General features: G+C 41.0%; 1 protein-coding gene across 1 annotated transcript in view; it reads left to right on the plus strand.

The window, feature by feature from the left end:
* The first annotated feature begins 2,363 nt into the window (after positions 1–2,363).
* Positions 2,364–17,391, plus strand: part of Nae1 (NEDD8 activating enzyme E1 subunit 1) — a 30,626-nt gene continuing 15,598 nt past the window's right edge. Inside the window, exons 1-11 of the mRNA XM_008846273.3 lie at positions 2,364–2,501; positions 5,633–5,736; positions 6,068–6,128; positions 7,547–7,577; positions 8,684–8,755; positions 9,017–9,096; positions 10,240–10,349; positions 12,142–12,251; positions 14,858–14,920; positions 15,304–15,367; positions 16,100–16,191. Of these exons, the coding sequence (XP_008844495.1) occupies positions 2,449–2,501; positions 5,633–5,736; positions 6,068–6,128; positions 7,547–7,577; positions 8,684–8,755; positions 9,017–9,096; positions 10,240–10,349; positions 12,142–12,251; positions 14,858–14,920; positions 15,304–15,367; positions 16,100–16,191 (840 nt within the window). The 5' untranslated portion in view covers positions 2,364–2,448. The remainder of the gene's footprint in view (positions 2,502–5,632; positions 5,737–6,067; positions 6,129–7,546; positions 7,578–8,683; positions 8,756–9,016; positions 9,097–10,239; positions 10,350–12,141; positions 12,252–14,857; positions 14,921–15,303; positions 15,368–16,099; positions 16,192–17,391) is intronic.

The following is a 17,391-nucleotide window of genomic DNA, read 5'->3' on the forward strand; positions in this document are numbered from 1 at the left end:
AACATGGTGTGAACTCCCAAATTCCATTTCCTTAATCAAATAAATTGAATCGAACCGGGCTCTGCTTCTTTCCCCTGTGCTGAGGGAATGAACTGCCCAATACTACAATAAGGACCATGCTCTGACCAGCCTCCCACATCATCAGGGGAGCAATCTTAAGATGGCCTCTCTTCCCAGAGGACCCTGGGGGTGGCAGCTCTATGGTGAGGTCATTGAAGCATTCCCAGTGTGCTCAAGCTCCCTTAATTAGCACACCTGAGGGCTAGGTCACACTGAGCTGCCTCCAGGACTCCAGCCACTGACAAGGATTCTTTTTAAGCTCTGGCCCTAACGTGGAAAAACACCACGGCTGGCTGCCTTTTTCTTCCCAACACTGTGCAGACCAGGGGGAATTTGACAAAAGAACTCTCTCAGGGAAAACAAACAAGGGAAAAGGCACAGGGCCAAGCCCAGGGACAGCATGAAGGTCCCCCAGCTTGTCAGCCACTTCCTGTTACCCTAGAATCTTCCCAGGAAATCTGCCACCACAAGAGCAGCCAGTGCTCTTAACTGCTGAACCATCTCTCCAGCCCTCATCTGACCTTCCCACATCCTCTGTATTTTATTATCCCTTATGCTTCACCTGTCCAACTAGAGCAGGCCATATAACAGTGTAAGCACACAGTGACGTGGGAAAGCCTTGTGCCTCTCTCTCCCATAAGCTGGGTTCCACGGTGCTGGAAAGGGAAGTCCTGGGAAGGTGTGCCCTCACCCTGGTCCTGGACACTGTGTTCAGGGGAAGTGCATTCATCATCACTGCAACATTACTGTCAAACTGTGCCCCTCTTCTGTTCCCCACCCTAGAGGACATGGGGTGAGTATGGGATCTGTGTGCACATCCACCTTATTTCAGGCAATTATTAACCTGGAGATGCCTGTAGGGACTGGGATAAAGAGGGGAAGGAATCTTTAACCTGCCCCCATGAAGTAAACCCCTTTTTTGGCATTGGTCACCACAGGACAGTCATCCTGTGACACTTGGAGCTGATGCTAGCAATTGCAGCCCAACCCCTGCTGCGTCTCAAACTCCCCAGACTCTATCTCACCTGTGGTCACCTGTGGGAACTGCACTACCACCAGCAGCCTCTCTTGCTACTTTGACTCCTAGAGATAACACTGCTGTTCCTTCTGCTAAGAACAGCTTTCCATTTATATACCACATGGAACATTCTTGAAAGGGAGAAATGAGGTGGGATTCCTCTTTCTAGGAGGACCACCTTGGTAAGCATGCTGATTTACTGTCCCTCTTGGCTGTGAACTTAACAAGAAGACTGTGAACTTAACAAGAAGAGGACTGGACTTAAGCAATCTTTGCTCTGCAGATAGAAGCAGCTGGCTTTGTAGCTAAAAACAGGCCCTCAAAGTGTGGGCTTGTTACATGACAGGAGGGAAGAAATGAGTGAAGAGGACTGTTCATTATAATGAAAGTTTTTGTTCATACAAGAATTTTTCTGAGTCTAACCCTATGTATTTAAAAAAAAAATCTCTTGGGCTAGAGAAAAGGCTTGTTGGTTAAAAGCCCTGGCTGTTTTTGCAAAGGACCTGAGTTTGACTCCCAACACCCATTTGGCAGCTCACAACCAACTATAGCTCCAGTTCCAGGGGATTTGATGCCCTCTTCTGGCCTCTGCAGGTACTGCACACACATGGTACACATATACATGTAGGTAAAACACACACACATAGAATAAAAATAAAAATTTAAAATCTCATTCCATGGGACTAGAGAAATGGCTCAGCTGTTAAGAGCGCTTGCTGTTCTTGCAGAGGATACAGGTTTGGTTCCCAGCACCCACATGTTAGCTAGCAACTGACTATAACTCCAGTTCTAAGGGCTCTGACACTTTCTGTTCTCCTCAGGCATTGCATATACACGGTGCACCTACATACATGCAGGCAAAACACTGATACACATAAAATAGAAGTAATTTCTTAAAAATCTCATTGCAAAGACCATTGTGGTGGAGATCCATGCATCCCCATTGCACAGGTAAGCAAACTGAGGGTTTGAATGGGAAAGAGCCAGTTTCACAATTAGTAAGTGATTAAAATTCAAGTGTGCCTGATTCCAAAGCCCAAGTTCCCCACAATTAATGCATATACAGAGAAATAGACTGTACCCTGGGACGTGCATGCCTGCCTGACCTCGAGATCAGCTAGCCTCATTCGCCCCCTCAAACCCCACCTGGGACATGCAGGCCTGCCCACCTCGGGATCTTCTAGCCTCATCCCCCTCTCACAGCCCCCCCCCCCGCGCCCCCCGTGACGCGTGCGCAGTGCCGCGGCAGCGCCCCCTACTGGCGGCTGGCGGGAAGCGGCGGCAGCCAAAGGACGCTTAGAGCGCCTGCGTGCGTGGAGTGGGTGGCGGCGTTCTGCAGCGGCTCTGCTGTTCGCGGGGCGGGTGCGGCCATGGCGCAGCCGGGGAAACTGCTCAAGGAGCAGAAGTACGACCGGCAGCTGAGGTGAGCCGGGGCTCCCCGAGCCCAGGGGGCGGGTTTGCGGGCTCCCCTGAGGCCGGGCGCGGCCTACGCGTGGGTGCGGCGAGGCCGGGCCTTCCTCGGGCCTGAGGCCGGGCGGTGCGTGGATTGGGAGCCGGCGCTCAGGGCCGGGTGCTCCGGGAGGCCGGGCCGTCCCTTCCCCCGGGCCGCCATGCCGTGTGCGGGGGAGGTGCGCGGTGTCCTGGGAGCCTCGCGGTGGACGCCAGGCCTCCCGGGTTCGCGGAAGAAGGGGCTCGACTACCCTATCCAGGCCGCACACTGCTGGGATGTGTCAGTAGTGTCCTAAGGCAGCGCTGGGCGAGGCGGCGACCGAAGTAATCCCAACACTTGAGAGGCAGAGACAGGTGGATCAGGAATTCGAAGCCAGCCTGGGCTACATAGCAATGCCCTGTCCCGGGGGTAAAAAAAACTAAAAAGAGACACAGAAACAAATTTTGCCTTTTTTTTTTTTTCCCCCGGCTTCAGACAAGGTCTCCTGTAGCCCAGACTGGCTTTGAACTCAGTATGTAACTGTGACTGGCCTTGAACTCCCGCGTCCACCTCCAAAGTGCTGAGATTACAGATGTACACAACTAGGCTCGACTCAGGAAATTGCAGCAGCAGCAGCAGCAGCAGCATGTAGATCAGGCTGGCTTCAAACTTGGAGCAATTCTCCTGCTTTGTCATCCCAAATGCTGGGATTATAGGTGTGGACGACCACACCCAGTTTATTTGGTGCTGGGATGCAACTCAGAGCTACCATATTAGATAAGCACTTAGCCAACTGACCTACATCCCCATACATCTCCAACCCCAAAATCTTTTTTTTTTCTTTTTCTTTTCTTTCCTTCTTTTCATTTTTTTAGACACGGTCTCATTATGTAGCTCTGGCTAACCTGGAACTTGCTATGTAGATCAGGCTGGCCCCAAACCCTGCCTCCTAGTGTCAGGTCTGAAATCAATTTTTATCATGTTTGTTTAGCCTAGTATATCCAAAATATTACCATTTCAGCATATCATTATAAAGGGTTACCAAGACATTTTACGGCACACTTTTTTAGAAAACAGGTGTTTTACACTTAAAGCATGACTTAATTCACACTACCCCAGTTTCTAGTGTTCAGTGGCCATTTGTGACTAATGGACAGGGCATATCTAAACTAGCAGACTTATCTTCATCTACCTCCCCACCCCTTGTGTTTTTCTTTTCCATTCTTATTTATTGTACATTAGTGTGTTGATTTAGAGGAGGTAATAAAGATGCTTGCCTGGATCCATCTTTCCAGGAGCTCCCAACATTAAAAAAAAAAAAACGTAAAATATCTCCCCATGGATTGGAGTTCCTCTCTAGCTAGTGCTGGATCAGGGGTTTAGGTACTTAGTTCCAAGAGCACCCTTGAAGGCAGACCTTTGTGTTTTGCAGATGGGGAAATTAAGATTTGAGGAAGTAGGCAGCTCGCCCCACATTTGCATGTTTTTAAGCTCAGGGCCACCTGGCTTTGTCAGCGCCTGCAGTCTCATCCTTGCTTCCAGGTTTCTAAGGAAAGAAACAAAGTGACAGAATACTTGTAACTACCCTGAGTTCTTATAACTCTTGGAGTTCTTGTGTTTTGAGTACAGATGTAATCATAGACAACCAAACTGAGAAGGTAGTTAAGGTTACTAAGCACCAGGAGAGGGTTTTTATTAAGTCCCTTCCATTTAAGTACCAAGATTTGCCTTTCATAATAAAAACTGATTATAGTTTAGAAGGGTCAGAATGAAGCAGAAACCAAGTTGGGTGGGCAAGTAGCAGCCTCTAGTCAGGGCTCTGCTCAGGCAGCAGAAAAGTGAAGAGGATTGCTTTCTTGCTTTAGATCCTTTCTTCAAACATAGGGCCTAGAGATACACCAGTACTCTTTGCCTCATTCTCCAATTGTCCAACCTTTTGTTGGTCTTAATTTCCCAACCCTTTGTTCATTAAATAAGACTATTTGCTCCACTTTCATGGGAAAGGAAAAAACATGTTTATGTTCTATCTGATTTTTCAGGCTGTTCTTCCATTTGAGAGCTCTTCAGTGATTGTCTACTCTAGGTAGACAGTCCTGTGCTTCCTGTGCCAGCAGCATGGTCCAGACCCTTTTTAAGTGAAGAGATAGATGCTCAGCAAATAAAAAATCAGATGAGGCAGTTGGTTGTGACATACTCACACAGAAAGGGAATTACTTTATATTATATCTCGTCTGTTAATGTACACATCTGTTAACCTTGCTGTTAGAATGTTCATTGGGGGGCTGGAGAGATGGCTCAGTGATTAAAGAGCACTTGCTGTTCTTACAGACGACTTGGACCCACATGGCAGCTAACAACTGCCCATATCTCCAGTTCCAGGGGATCTAACACCCTTCTCTGGCCTCTGCAGGCACTGCATGACATGACGTACATGCAGGCAATACACTCAGACATAAAATGAAAAATAAGGAATTTTTTTTTTTTCTTTTTGAGTCAGCGTCTCCCTGTGGCCTCAGTTGGCCTGAACTCACTATGTAGACCAGGCTGGTCTTGGACTTACAGAGATCCACCTGCCTCTGCTTCCCGAGTGCTGGGACTAAAGTTGTGTGCCACTACGCTCAGCAGAAAATAAGTAAAATTTTTAAAAATTTAAAAAATTGAATGTTCATTGGCTATTGTATTTTAAAGGATTTCTGCAGAACTCAGTATAAGGCTCCTCAGATAGTAAGTGAGCTTTTTATTTATTCTTGAGCTTTTGCTTATTCTTGCAGATGTCACAGGGATAAATGTCACATGTCATGATCTTAAATACACTGGACCCATATCATTTAGAAGAAATGAAATTAAGAACAAACTTGGTTTTAGGTGCAAGACACTTTTATTTTTTTGTCCCTGAACTTGGCTTAAGGGATCCTTCTGCCTCAGCCTCCTGAATAGGTAGGGCTATTATAGGTGCATGCTGCCTCACCTGGCTAAGACATTTCTTTAATGTCGAGTGGTTCTTTAAGTTATCTGGTTTGGAAGGAGTAAGAACAGGATCTGGAAGACCAAGCTTACAGTTCTAATCATACCATGCAAAGTATGATCTGTTGAAGTTTTTAGTTACTTTGTGTCTTGTTTTATAGGTTGTGGGGTGATCACGGGCAAGAGGCTTTGGAATCTGCTCATGTTTGCCTAATAAATGCAACAGCTACAGGAACTGAAATTCTTAAAAACTTGGTACTACCAGGTAATGCAGTATTGGTGATTGTGGTCTAAGGTGACTTCTTTAAAGTTCTGATTAAAAGAAAAACAAAAACAAAAAACATATTCTTGAGCTGATGAGATGGCTCAGCATGTAAATGTACTTGCTGTCAAGCCTAACAACTTGAGTTTGATCCCTAGAACCTACATGATTACTGGAGAGAACCAACTCTTTCCTTCCTGTGTTGTCCTCTGAGCTCCATACATGTGAAATAACATGTATGAAATCACACACATATACTGATACAAATAAATGAATAAATAAATATAAATAAAATGAAAAAAAAAATTCTTGACTGGCTGTTTTATCTCCCCAGGTATTGGATCATTTACAATTATTGACGGAAATCAGGTCAGCGGAGAAGATGCTGGAAACAAGTATGTTCTGTTCTTTTCAAATACGAACATGTTAGCAAAGGCAGTATACTCACAGTGAGGCTGATTATTAATTTTACCTCATGACCATTTGTTTAGGCTGTGGTGAGGAAGCAGCGAGCACATTCAGGTGAGGTGCTAGTGCAGTGTTGGCAAATAGACCATTAACAAATGGTCCTTACTGTCTTGATTGTTATTAGTGGAAAGAAGTCGTCATTTGTCCCTTGTGAAATCTAGGTACTTTTCTAAGCCCTGTATTAATTCACTGGTGTTAATATAGAATACGAATATGTGTTTGGAGATTATAAAAATAATACCTTTTATCTTTTAAGATATTTAATAATACCTTTTAAGCTTAGTTCAGTTGTTTCTCACCAGAATTTAGTTCATATTTTACAGTGATGCCGTTTCTTTGGGTGGTAGTTTAAGTTTCTTTTATTGGTATCTGTAAAGAAAAAAGTCCTATTATTGTTGCTTACTTGACTGTTATGCAGAATGTACTAAGAATAGTGTCCTTTTCTTTTTTTAAGATCTATTTTTGTTTTACATGTGTGAGAGTTTTGCCTGTGAGCATTTTTGTGCACCATGTGCATGCCTGCTGCCTCCATAGACCAGAAGAGGGCATTGGTACCCTGGAACTGGAGTTTTAGATGGTTGTTACCTGCCATGTGGGTGCTAGAAACTGAACCCAGGCCCTCTGCAAGAGCAACCAGTGCTCTTAACCACTGAGCCATCTCTCCAGCTCCAGGTTACTTTTTCTTATGGAACCACACACTTATGTGACAAAATTGTACCCTGGTTGAATCAGCAGCCTCATATCTGGGCCTTTCAGATGTGACCCAAGTATGTGTAGATGGAAGCCTGAATAAAGCTTGTGTAATTTCCTGCAAAAGCAAATAGTTCCCTACAGCATTTCCCAGGTGTCTTCAGAACGTTGGTTATGGGGAATGTTAATGCTATTAAATGGGACAGTGGGTGTTGTGGTCAAATGAGTTTGGGAAATGGGTCAAAGGAAGTTAAAATTTCTTTACTATAAAACTTTATTATCATGTGTGTTTTGAATTTTCAAAATAGAGATACACCATCTGGTGCTTACTCTTTTAAGCCTTGGAACTCTTTTTCTCTCAGAGCATTGTGTGAAATGTGTATTTTGTTGTGCATACCTTGGGAAGCACTGATTTACTAAGTACATCAGGTTTCTTCCTCCTAGAAGGCTTATACAGTGTGTTCTGAAAATAGTTTTTGGGCTGGGAGCATAGCTCCATGGTAGAGGGCTTGCTATAATGCGTGAAGCCCTGGGTTCTGTCCCAGCACCCTTCCCCTGTACATTTTGTTCTATACTTGAATATACATGCTATATTACAAACAACTTTTCCTTTATAGTCATGTAAATCTTTACTCTTTTTTTCTATCCATTTTAGTTTTTTCCTTCAAAGAAGCAGTATTGGCAAGGTATGCAATCATTTTGTTACAGAATATGGATGTGTGTGAGCATCTGGTAATGCCACTGTATCTTGACTGTCTGAAAAGCTTTAGCTTTAGAAGAGTTTCTACTCTAAGAAAAAGACAAAAAAAAAAAAAAAGTTAGCTCATTTTTCTTACTTGATAAATGTTTGTATTTTGGTAATTTAAGAATTTAGAGGTGTACTGCCTGTGATGTTACACTGTCCTATATTAAAGTCTTGAGTAACATTAATGCTCAGAGGATGGAGTACTCTGGTTAAAAATTTAGTAAGTGAAGTTAACCAGAAGTTTCTTTTATTATTATTATATTTTTTTTTTGGCCTTTTTGGTCTTTTTGAGACAGGGTCTCCCTGTAGCCCCAGCTGTCCTGGAACTCACTATGTAGACCAGGCTGGCCTTGAACTCACAGAGCTCCTCCTGCCTCTACCTCCCAAGTGCTGGGATTAAAGCCATGCACTACCATGCCTGGCTTATTATTATTTTTATTTTATGTGAATGAGTGTATTGCCTGCATGTATGTGAATGCACACATGTTGTGCAATGCCCACAGAGATTGGAAGTTGGATCCTCTGGTACTGGAGTTAAGTATGGTTCTTAGCCACTATGTGGGTGCTGGGAATTGAACCTGGGTCCTCTGCAAGAGCAGCCAGTGCTCTTAACCAATGAGCCATCTCTCCAGCACCCCCCACACACTTTTTTTTTTAACTGTTTCAAATGAAAATCTTAGAAAACCATGTTAGTATTATGAACGTTGCAGTTACCTTAATGATGGCCACTCTTAAGGATTGTATGTGGGTGGTGGGAATGGGTCTGAACTGATCCAGTGTAAACTTGCCTGCTGCCCATTTTTGACATTTGCTTAATCAGAAAAGTTGAGGATAAATAATGTGGTTGTTTAAGAACTCTGGGCAGTGATAGTCTACCCTAACATTCTACTTGAGCCTCAGTTGAATACTGGCTGAGAATAGACTTGCCACTTCTATGCCTGAAATTTGCAAAGTTTCATGGTGAGTTTTTCTTGATCTGTAGACTTGAGGATTACATTGTAGCTAAGTACTTTCTAATTCAAGTCAAATGCTTTTGTTTTTTAAAAGAACCGAGCTCAAGCTGCTGTGGAATTCTTACAAGAATTAAATAGCGATGTCTCTGGAAGTTTTGTGGAAGAGGTATAATAAATTATTTGTATAATATATTCAGTTTGTATGTATAATACAGTATATATACATTGTGATTTCTATGCTAAAGTACATTTTCAAAAATAATTCAGAGCCCTAGAAACTTTGAATTTTGAATCTTTGTATCATTTATGTTCAGTTAGAATTGAATTTGTTGCCTCATTTTTTTTTAAGTAGCTTAACTGTTTCTGCTATGTTTAATATGATTGTGAAATTGTTGGATTTTTTTTTTCCCCTCCTTGTCCTATTTAGAGTCCAGAAAGCCTCCTAGACAATGATCCTTCATTTTTCTGTAGGTTTACTATTGTGGTTGCAACTCAGCTTCCTGAAAGGTAAATTTGTATGTTAGTATCTTTTAAGTCTTTTTTTTTTTTTTTTAAAGACTTTTCTATTTTTACTTTTTGTGAATGAGTGTTTTGCCTACATGTATGTGTGGCATACATGTAGAGAACATCAAATCCTCTGGAACTGGAGTTTAAGATAGCTGTGGGTTGCCATGATGGTGCTGGGAACTGAAACTGGGTTCTCTGCAAGAACAGCCAGTGCTCTTAACCACTGAGTCCATCTCTCCAGCCCTCATATTTTTAGTCTTAACTTACTTGGTTTACAGGTTTTTTTCCCTCTGTACATTTTTTTCTGTGTACATATTTTTTCTAGTTTCTGAAGTTCTTAAATCTTTAAATTTGATGGCCTTGTATGTAGTTTAGCATTGAAAAGAGAGGGAAGAGAAAAATAATGAGATAGAAAACTTATTTGGATTATATTTAGAATAGTTTAAGTGACCATTAGATATTGCTAAGTGATTAAAAATTAGGCCAGGCATGGTGGTACCCATCTTTGATCCCAGCACTCAGGAGTCAGAGGCAGGCAGATTGCTGTGAGTTCAAGGCTAGCCTGGTCTACATAGCAAATTCCAGGCTAGCCAGGGCTACATACTGAGACCCTGTCTCAAAGAAAAAAAGAAAAAAAAAAATTCAAAGCCAGGCATAGTGGTATCCCAGCACTCAGGAGGGAGAGGTGAGAAGCTCATGAGATTGGGACCAGGGTGACCTACATAGTAAATTTCAGGCTAGCTTGAGCTGTGCAGTAAGACCCTGTCTCTCAAAAAAAACTGAAAAAAAAAATCAGAAAACCAAAAACAAATTAGTTAGAATTGTTACTGCTTACAGGAAGGTTTGTAAGTGTTGCATGGGTTTTACAGATATTTTCCTGTCATAGAAATGCTTAGAAAGTGTTTTTCAGCAGCATTCGTCCTGATACAATAGGCTAAGGTTTCACATCCAGTCCAAAAGATACACTTTTGACATGACAGCCAAGTAAAATGCCTTGTGGCTCACTATACTTTTCATCATCTTATTTAAATGTAATGAGATTTATCTTTGCATTATTTAGTAAGAAAGTTGCTTTATTTTGAGACAGCTTCATGTCCAGCATGTATTCACTGGCTTACTCTCTTACTTTGCTTCCCTTTACAGTACATTACTACGTTTAGCAGATATCCTCTGGAATTCCCAAATCCCTCTTCTGATCTGTAGGACATACGGACTAGTTGGTTATATGAGGATTATTATAAAAGAACATCCAGGTAAGCATGTGGGGCTTGCTATTGGTTGCTTAAGTTGTAATTTTAGAAACTTTAAAGTAGGCTTTAGGCTATTCACGTAGCAGTATAGAAGGATGCAAAGCAGGGACATAACAGGTGCCTTCTGCATCTTGCTGGGAGGCCCAGCAGCTGTGCAAGTGCTGGTTCCTTTTGCTCCTAACCCAACATAGGGTATCTCTGGCTACCACAGAAGAGAGATGATTTGTAGGTAACCCTGACACAGAAGTTACACTGCCATTTTCCCTACGTAGATCTTTTGTTCCATTCTCATGCTGCCTTAGATTCCCCCAGTTTACGTTCAATTACAGGTGACAAGCGAGTCATTTACCTATTAGTCCCAAGGAAACAGTGTTAAAGGAGACCAAAGACGTTCATAGACAGGCCTGTGTCAGCTCAGGCTGATATTAGCTCTTCCTGTAAAATCTTAATCTTAGAATTTCACTAAATTTACATTTAGTACTCAGACAATACTTTTATTCAAGAAAGTGTTTTCATTCTGTGCCAGCTGTGAGTCAAGCACTCTGTTGGTGCAACGATAGCCATTGATGCACTGTCAGCATTGCCAAGGAGTAGCATCTGTGTGGGCAGTTAGGAAGTGGTTTGTTGGATCAGCTCCTGGTAGGTAGTGGAGGGCTAAGAGTTAGAAGTGGGAAAGTGACAGGGTAAAATTGTGTTTTAAATGGATCTCTCTAAAGTTGAGTGGAAAGTGGATAGACTTAGAGGAGAAAAGACTGAAGGTAGGGGATGTTACTAGATTTGAAGTAGTCTCAATAAGGGGGAGAGACGATGAGAGCTTTAACTTAGGGAAGATGTGATAAGGATGGGGAAGAGGGGAAGAGAGGTGGTGATAATGAAGCTTAGTGTTGCTAGCAGTGTGCCTCCCTTATGTAAATTACTTCATTTGCTCTTCACCAAACCTTTATTAGATTTGTACTATTATACCTGCTTTTTAGGTGATGCTGAGGCACAGGGAGATATTTGTTATTTTTCTGAGATCACATAACAAGTGACAGAAATTTACCTCATTCTTAAATACTAACTGAAATTGCATTCCTTTGAATTCCCTCATGTGGAGAGCATTATACAGTCAGCTCAGGAAGTGAGGAGTAACTGATATTGAGGTGAAGGAAACAGAAACCCAGGTTGACCCGCAGGTTTCTAGGGAAGAGGTCTAGGCAAGATGGTGATGCCTTCTGTTGAAGACCATAGAGAAGCAAGGCTAGATTACCAGGTATCATCTGCATACATTTTGTCAGTTACAACAAATAATTCTGTTCTAAAGGAATCATAGTTTTATTAAAACATAGTCATACAGATGTGGTAGCACATGCCTGTAATCCTAGTGCTCAGGCTGAGTCAGGAGTAACTGGAGTTCAAGGCCAGGCTGGACTTACCTGAAAAAAAGAGAGAAAAAATAAACCCTTCTATTCAACTTAAGATGTATATATATTTACTAAACATAAATTGTACTTTGGTAACATAGTGGGATAAAAATCTGTAGGCCTTATGACCCTTTAAGATTATAGATTTCCAGCCAGGTATGGTAGATCATGCCTAAATCCCAACATGGGACTCTGCAGCAGGATGATTGCGTGAGTCTGAGGCTACCCTAGGCTAGAGTAAGTCCCTGTCTCAATCCAGTCTGAAAGAGAGAGAAAGAGAGAGAGAGAGAGAGAGAGAGAGAGAGAGAGATCGATTGATAGATCTTAAGTTCCCCTAAGGTAGTAATTGTATTGCTAAATAATTAAGTTTATCTTTTTGGATTGTTTAACAGTAATAGAATCTCATCCAGATAATGCATTGGAAGATCTACGACTAGATAAGCCATTTCCTGAATTGAGAGAGCATTTTCATTCTTATGATTTGGATCACATGGGAAAAAAGGTTGGTAATATGGTGTGTGACCTTGAATTTCTAGGTGGACTTCAAACTTTTTTTTTCTTTTTGCCTTTTTTGAAACAAAGTCTTAGTATGTAGCCCTGGCTAGCCTGGAACTTGGTATGTAGATCAGGCTGGCCTCAAACTTGTGACAGTCCTCCTACCTCTCCCTCCCAAGTCCTAGAAATTACAGGCATATGCCACCATACCTAGCTTCAAATATATTTTTTTTAATATTTATTTTTATTTTATGTGGATGAGTGGGGTTTTTTTTGGGTTTTTTTTTTTTGTTTTTTTTCTAATGTCTTTTTGAGACAGGGTCTCCCTGTAGCCCCAGCTGTCCTGGAACTCACTATGTAGACCAGGCTGGCCTCGAACTCACAAAGATCCTGCCTCTGCTTCCCCAAGTGCTGGGATTAAAGGCATGCGCCACCACACCCGGCTGTGGATGAGTGTTTTACATATATGTAAATGCATCCATGTTGTGCCAGAAGAGGGCGTCCAAGCCCCCAGAACTGAATTATAGATGGTTGTTAGCTACCATGTGGGTGCTGGGAACTGAATACAGATCCTCTACAAGAGCACAGCCAGGTGCTCTTAACCACTGAGCCATCTCTCCAACCCCAAATATTTTTTTAACTAAGATTTTTGAATTATACCAGTGTGAAAAAAAAAATACTATACGCCTCCATAAAATTCTTTAAAATTTTATTTTTCCCTCAAATTTAAAAAACTTTTTGAGATGGTCTCACTTATATAGCTGGCTTGGAACTCAATATATAGATCAGGCTGGCCTCAGACTCACAAGAGATCTGCCTGCCTCTGCCTCCTGAGTGCTGGGATCAAAGGTGTATGTCACCATGCCTGGCTAAAAAACTTTTATTGAAGAAAAGTAGATAAACTGAACTTCACTGTGTAATCACTACCCAGGTTAAGAAATCAAGCATGGGGCCAGAGAGGTGGCTCAGTGGTTAAGAACACCAGCAGTGCTCTTGCAGAGGACCTAAGTTCCATTCCCAACACCCACATGACAGCTAACAACTATCCATAACTCAGTTTCAGGGGGATCTGATGCCTTTTTTTAACCTCTGTGGACATTGCACAACATGGGTGCACTTACACACATGCAGGCAATACACTCACACACATAAAATAAAAATTATAAATAAGGGCTGGAGAGATGGCTCAGCAGTTAAGAGCACTGGCTGCTCTTGCAGAGGACCCGGCTTCAAAGCTCAGCATCCACATGGCAACTAACAACTATCCATAACTCCAGTTCCAGGGGGATCTGACATTGTCTTCTGACCTCCTTGCATGACACTGGTGCACTTACATACATGCAGGCAATACACTCATGCACAAAAAATAATAAATAAAAATATTAAAAATAATAATAAAATATTTTAATGGACATTAGCCCAGAAGCTTTCTTATGGCCTTATTTCTGCAGATACATGTACTTTTAAAAATGGTTTGAATTTGAGCTAGGTATGCTGCACACACCTGTAATCCCAGCACTTGGGAGGCTGAACAAGAGGATTTACAGTTGAAGGCTATCCTAGGGTACATAGAGATGCTCTCTTTCAAAACGAAACACATATACATGAATAGTTTGAATTTAAATATTTTGTTGAAATTGCTTCAAAATTAAACTTTAAGTGTTTTAAACACACACAATTGTATTTCATTACAGAAGTAGCTTTATTTGTAACAGAGTATATGTTCTTTCCACCTACAATTAATTAAAATGCAGGTATTCATTTTGTTTATCAGAAAACAAGGTTCTCATTTTAGTCTAGGATTGATACTTGAAATCAAGAGATTGAGTTGCATCTTTGAGTGGTGTGTCTGAGACCATTTTCTTGCTGAAAAAAGGGGAATTTAATACATATTTCATATTTCAGGGTTAAAGTGGATACTGTCTTAAGCATATTTGTGTGTGTGTGTGTGTGTGTGTGTGTGTGTGTGTGGTGGGGGGGGTACAAACCTGTGAGTACACTTACAGAGGTAAGAGAGGTCAGTGTCAGGAGGTTGCCGTTTATTTTGTTTTTGAGACAGTGTCTTTGAACCTGGAGCTAGCCATTCAGCTGGGCTGATTGGCCAGCGAGTTCTAGGATCTATCTGGCTCTACCTCCCTGTACTTTGGTTACAGATGCTTATAGCTGTGCCTGGCAAGCATTTTACTTACTGAGTCACCCGAGGATCCTCAAAAATCATTTCTTGGGGTTGGAGAGATGGCTCAACAGTTAAGAGCACTGACTGCTCTTACAGAGGAGCTGGGTTCAATTCCCAGCACCCACATGGTGGCTAACAACCATTTATAACTCCAGTTCCAGGGGAATCCAGTGCCTCCTTCTGAACTCCACAGGCATTGCAGGACATGGGTGCACTTACACACATGCAAGCAACACTCATATATACAAAATAAATAAATAAAAATATTAAAAAATCATTTCTAAAGCAATTTTTATTAGCCCAGTTTATTTTTCCTCTGTTTATTACTCCATATTAGTCAGAAATGGTTTTAAATATTATGGAATTTGTTGAAAACAAGATGTATAAGTGAATAGTAACTAATACTGCTATTTCTTTGATTTGTGTCTCATTTTTAGGACCACAGCCATACCCCATGGATTGTGATCGTAGCTAAATACTTAGCACAGTGGTATAGTGAAGTATGTAATTTTTTAAAAAAAGGATTATGTGACTGGATTTTCAATGTATGATAATACACTGAATATATTTGAGGGTAATAGGAGGGTTAATGTTTTTCCTTACGAGGGTGTAGAACAAGTGGGAACCTTTGGAATCTTCACTATCACCTTTTAGTACTGATATTTTAATTAATAAATTGGAATTTTAATAAATGTCATTCTGAAACTAACTGTGGGGAATGGATGTTAGAGTTTTTCTTTTCAAATCAAGTGAGCCTCTTTTTTCACTGAAGTATATATTTTTTATGAAATCTCACTGTGGAGAATGGGGAAAACTTTGGACTCTCAATTTCCATATTTTGAGTTTTTATAACTAGATCTTAAAATTTTTTTAATCATTTTAGACAAATGGGCGAATTCCTAAAACTTATAAAGAAAAAGAGGACTTCAGAGATTTGATTAGACAAGGTAATTTTATGCATTATGACTAAGTATTATATAAAGTTTGAAAAGCATATTGCTTGAAGCTAATATTTATTGGACCTTTATCTTTTTTGAGACACATTTTCTCTATGTAGCCCTGATTGGCCTCAAACAGAGAGTGGACTGCTTCTGTCTTCCAAGTGCTGGGTTTAAAGACATGTGCCACCATACCTGGCCTTATTGAACAACTTTTAATTCTTTTTAAGAGGATGAGGGTTTTTGTTTTTTTTTTGAGACAGGGTTTCCCTGTAGCCCCAGCTGTCCTGGAACTCACTATGTAGACCAGGCTGGCCTTGAACTCACAGAGATCCACCTGCCTCTACCTCCTGAGTGCTGGGATTAAAGGCGGCTCCACCATACCCGGCGAGGATGAGTTTTTAAGTTTCCTTTTTCCCTGGGGATGAAGGAACTATTTTTTATGTAGGTTTTTGTTTCTTGTTTTTATTTTTTTTTCAGACAGGTCTCACTGTGTAGCCCTGGCTGGCCTAGAACTCACAGTGATCCCCCTGCCTCTGCCTCCTGAGTGCTGGTATTAAAGTGTGCACCACAACACCTGGCCTTCCTTACATAGTTTTAAGATGGACAGCTGATAAGCTGTTCTCCATGATCAACATCAGCATTCTGATCCTCTCTTGAGAATCTGATAAGGTTTTTCTGTTGTGCTGGGAGAAAAACTGCAAAGAGCTACTGTTCATTTCCCATTTCCCATTTCAATAGGAATTTTAAAGAATGAGAATGGAACTCCAGAAGACGAAGAGAATTTTGAAGAAGCTATAAAAAATGTGAACACAGCACTAAATACAACTCAGGTATTAAAGAATTGCTGAAGAAGGCATAAGAATATTTTCTGAAGTTTTCAGATATGAATGTTGATTATAACAATTTAATATTTCCTAAGTGTATAGTAAGTTAGAAACAAGAACCAATAACTCAGCTTGATCTTTCTGTGTAACTGAGGCTGGCTTCAGCTTTGTGGTACTCCCCTTGCCTCTGCCTCTCAAGTGCTGGGATTACAGGTGGGTACTACCATGCCCACCTCACGTGTGAATTTTGTTTTACTAAGGTTTTGAGCCAGACATGGTGGTGCATGCCTGTAATTCCACCACTTGGGAGGGGAGGGCAGGAGGAGGATCAGGAGTTCAAGGTTATCCTTGGATACAAGCAAGTTAAAAAAATAACTGGGGCTATGTGGAGACTTTGTCTCAAAAAAAAAAAGGAGATTTATATTATCCTCATTAAAGTGATGTCAGTGCTTCAGCATATAATAGTAATATAGTAAGTTGTATAAATTATTTTAAGCATATGACTTATAAATAGTGAGAATTTGTAGGTAAGAATTATGTAATGTAGGTGATATTTTGTTGGTCAAAAGTTAAATTATGTTGTTCTGCATTTTCTTCTGACAGCAGTTATTTAGCTATAATTGGAGATGTTAATAATGACATTCTACACTTGAAAAATTATAAACTGAGTATGGTGGCATACACCTATAATCCCAACATGGGAGGTTGAGGAGGGGAATCTGAGCCTGAAGCCAGCCTAGGCTACATAGTGAATTGAAGGCCAGGTTGGGCTTCATAATGAGAAAAAAATATTGGCAAATAACTCACACTTTTTTTTCTTTTGTTTTTTGCTTTGATGTGGTTTTGTTTTTGCAGTCTGGTCAGTGAGGTTTTTTGCAGGAGGAGGAGGGAACTTTGGAATAAGACACTTGGAAGACTGTTAAGAGTTTTTTTTATAATTTAAGACCGCAAAAATACTGCCTTTCACATTAGGAAAACACTTAAATCACTGCAGACTTTTTGAAAACAAAGGGAGAGTGTTGCTGAATGATTAAAATGTATGCTTTGTAAATCATATTCTGGAGCGATGACTGAAAATGTATATGTATAGTTATCAACTGCATCAAATTGTATATATAAGATCTGCATTTCACTGAATATAAAAGTAAGTTTAACAAATCAGTTTATCTGGTCCAATTGTATGTCCTTAAACACCCAAAAGGGAAG

This window comes from Nannospalax galili, unplaced genomic scaffold (assembly GCF_000622305.1).
Source record: "Nannospalax galili isolate Female #2095 unplaced genomic scaffold, S.galili_v1.0 scaffold2103, whole genome shotgun sequence".
NCBI classification, from domain to species: domain Eukaryota; kingdom Metazoa; phylum Chordata; class Mammalia; order Rodentia; family Spalacidae; genus Nannospalax; species Nannospalax galili.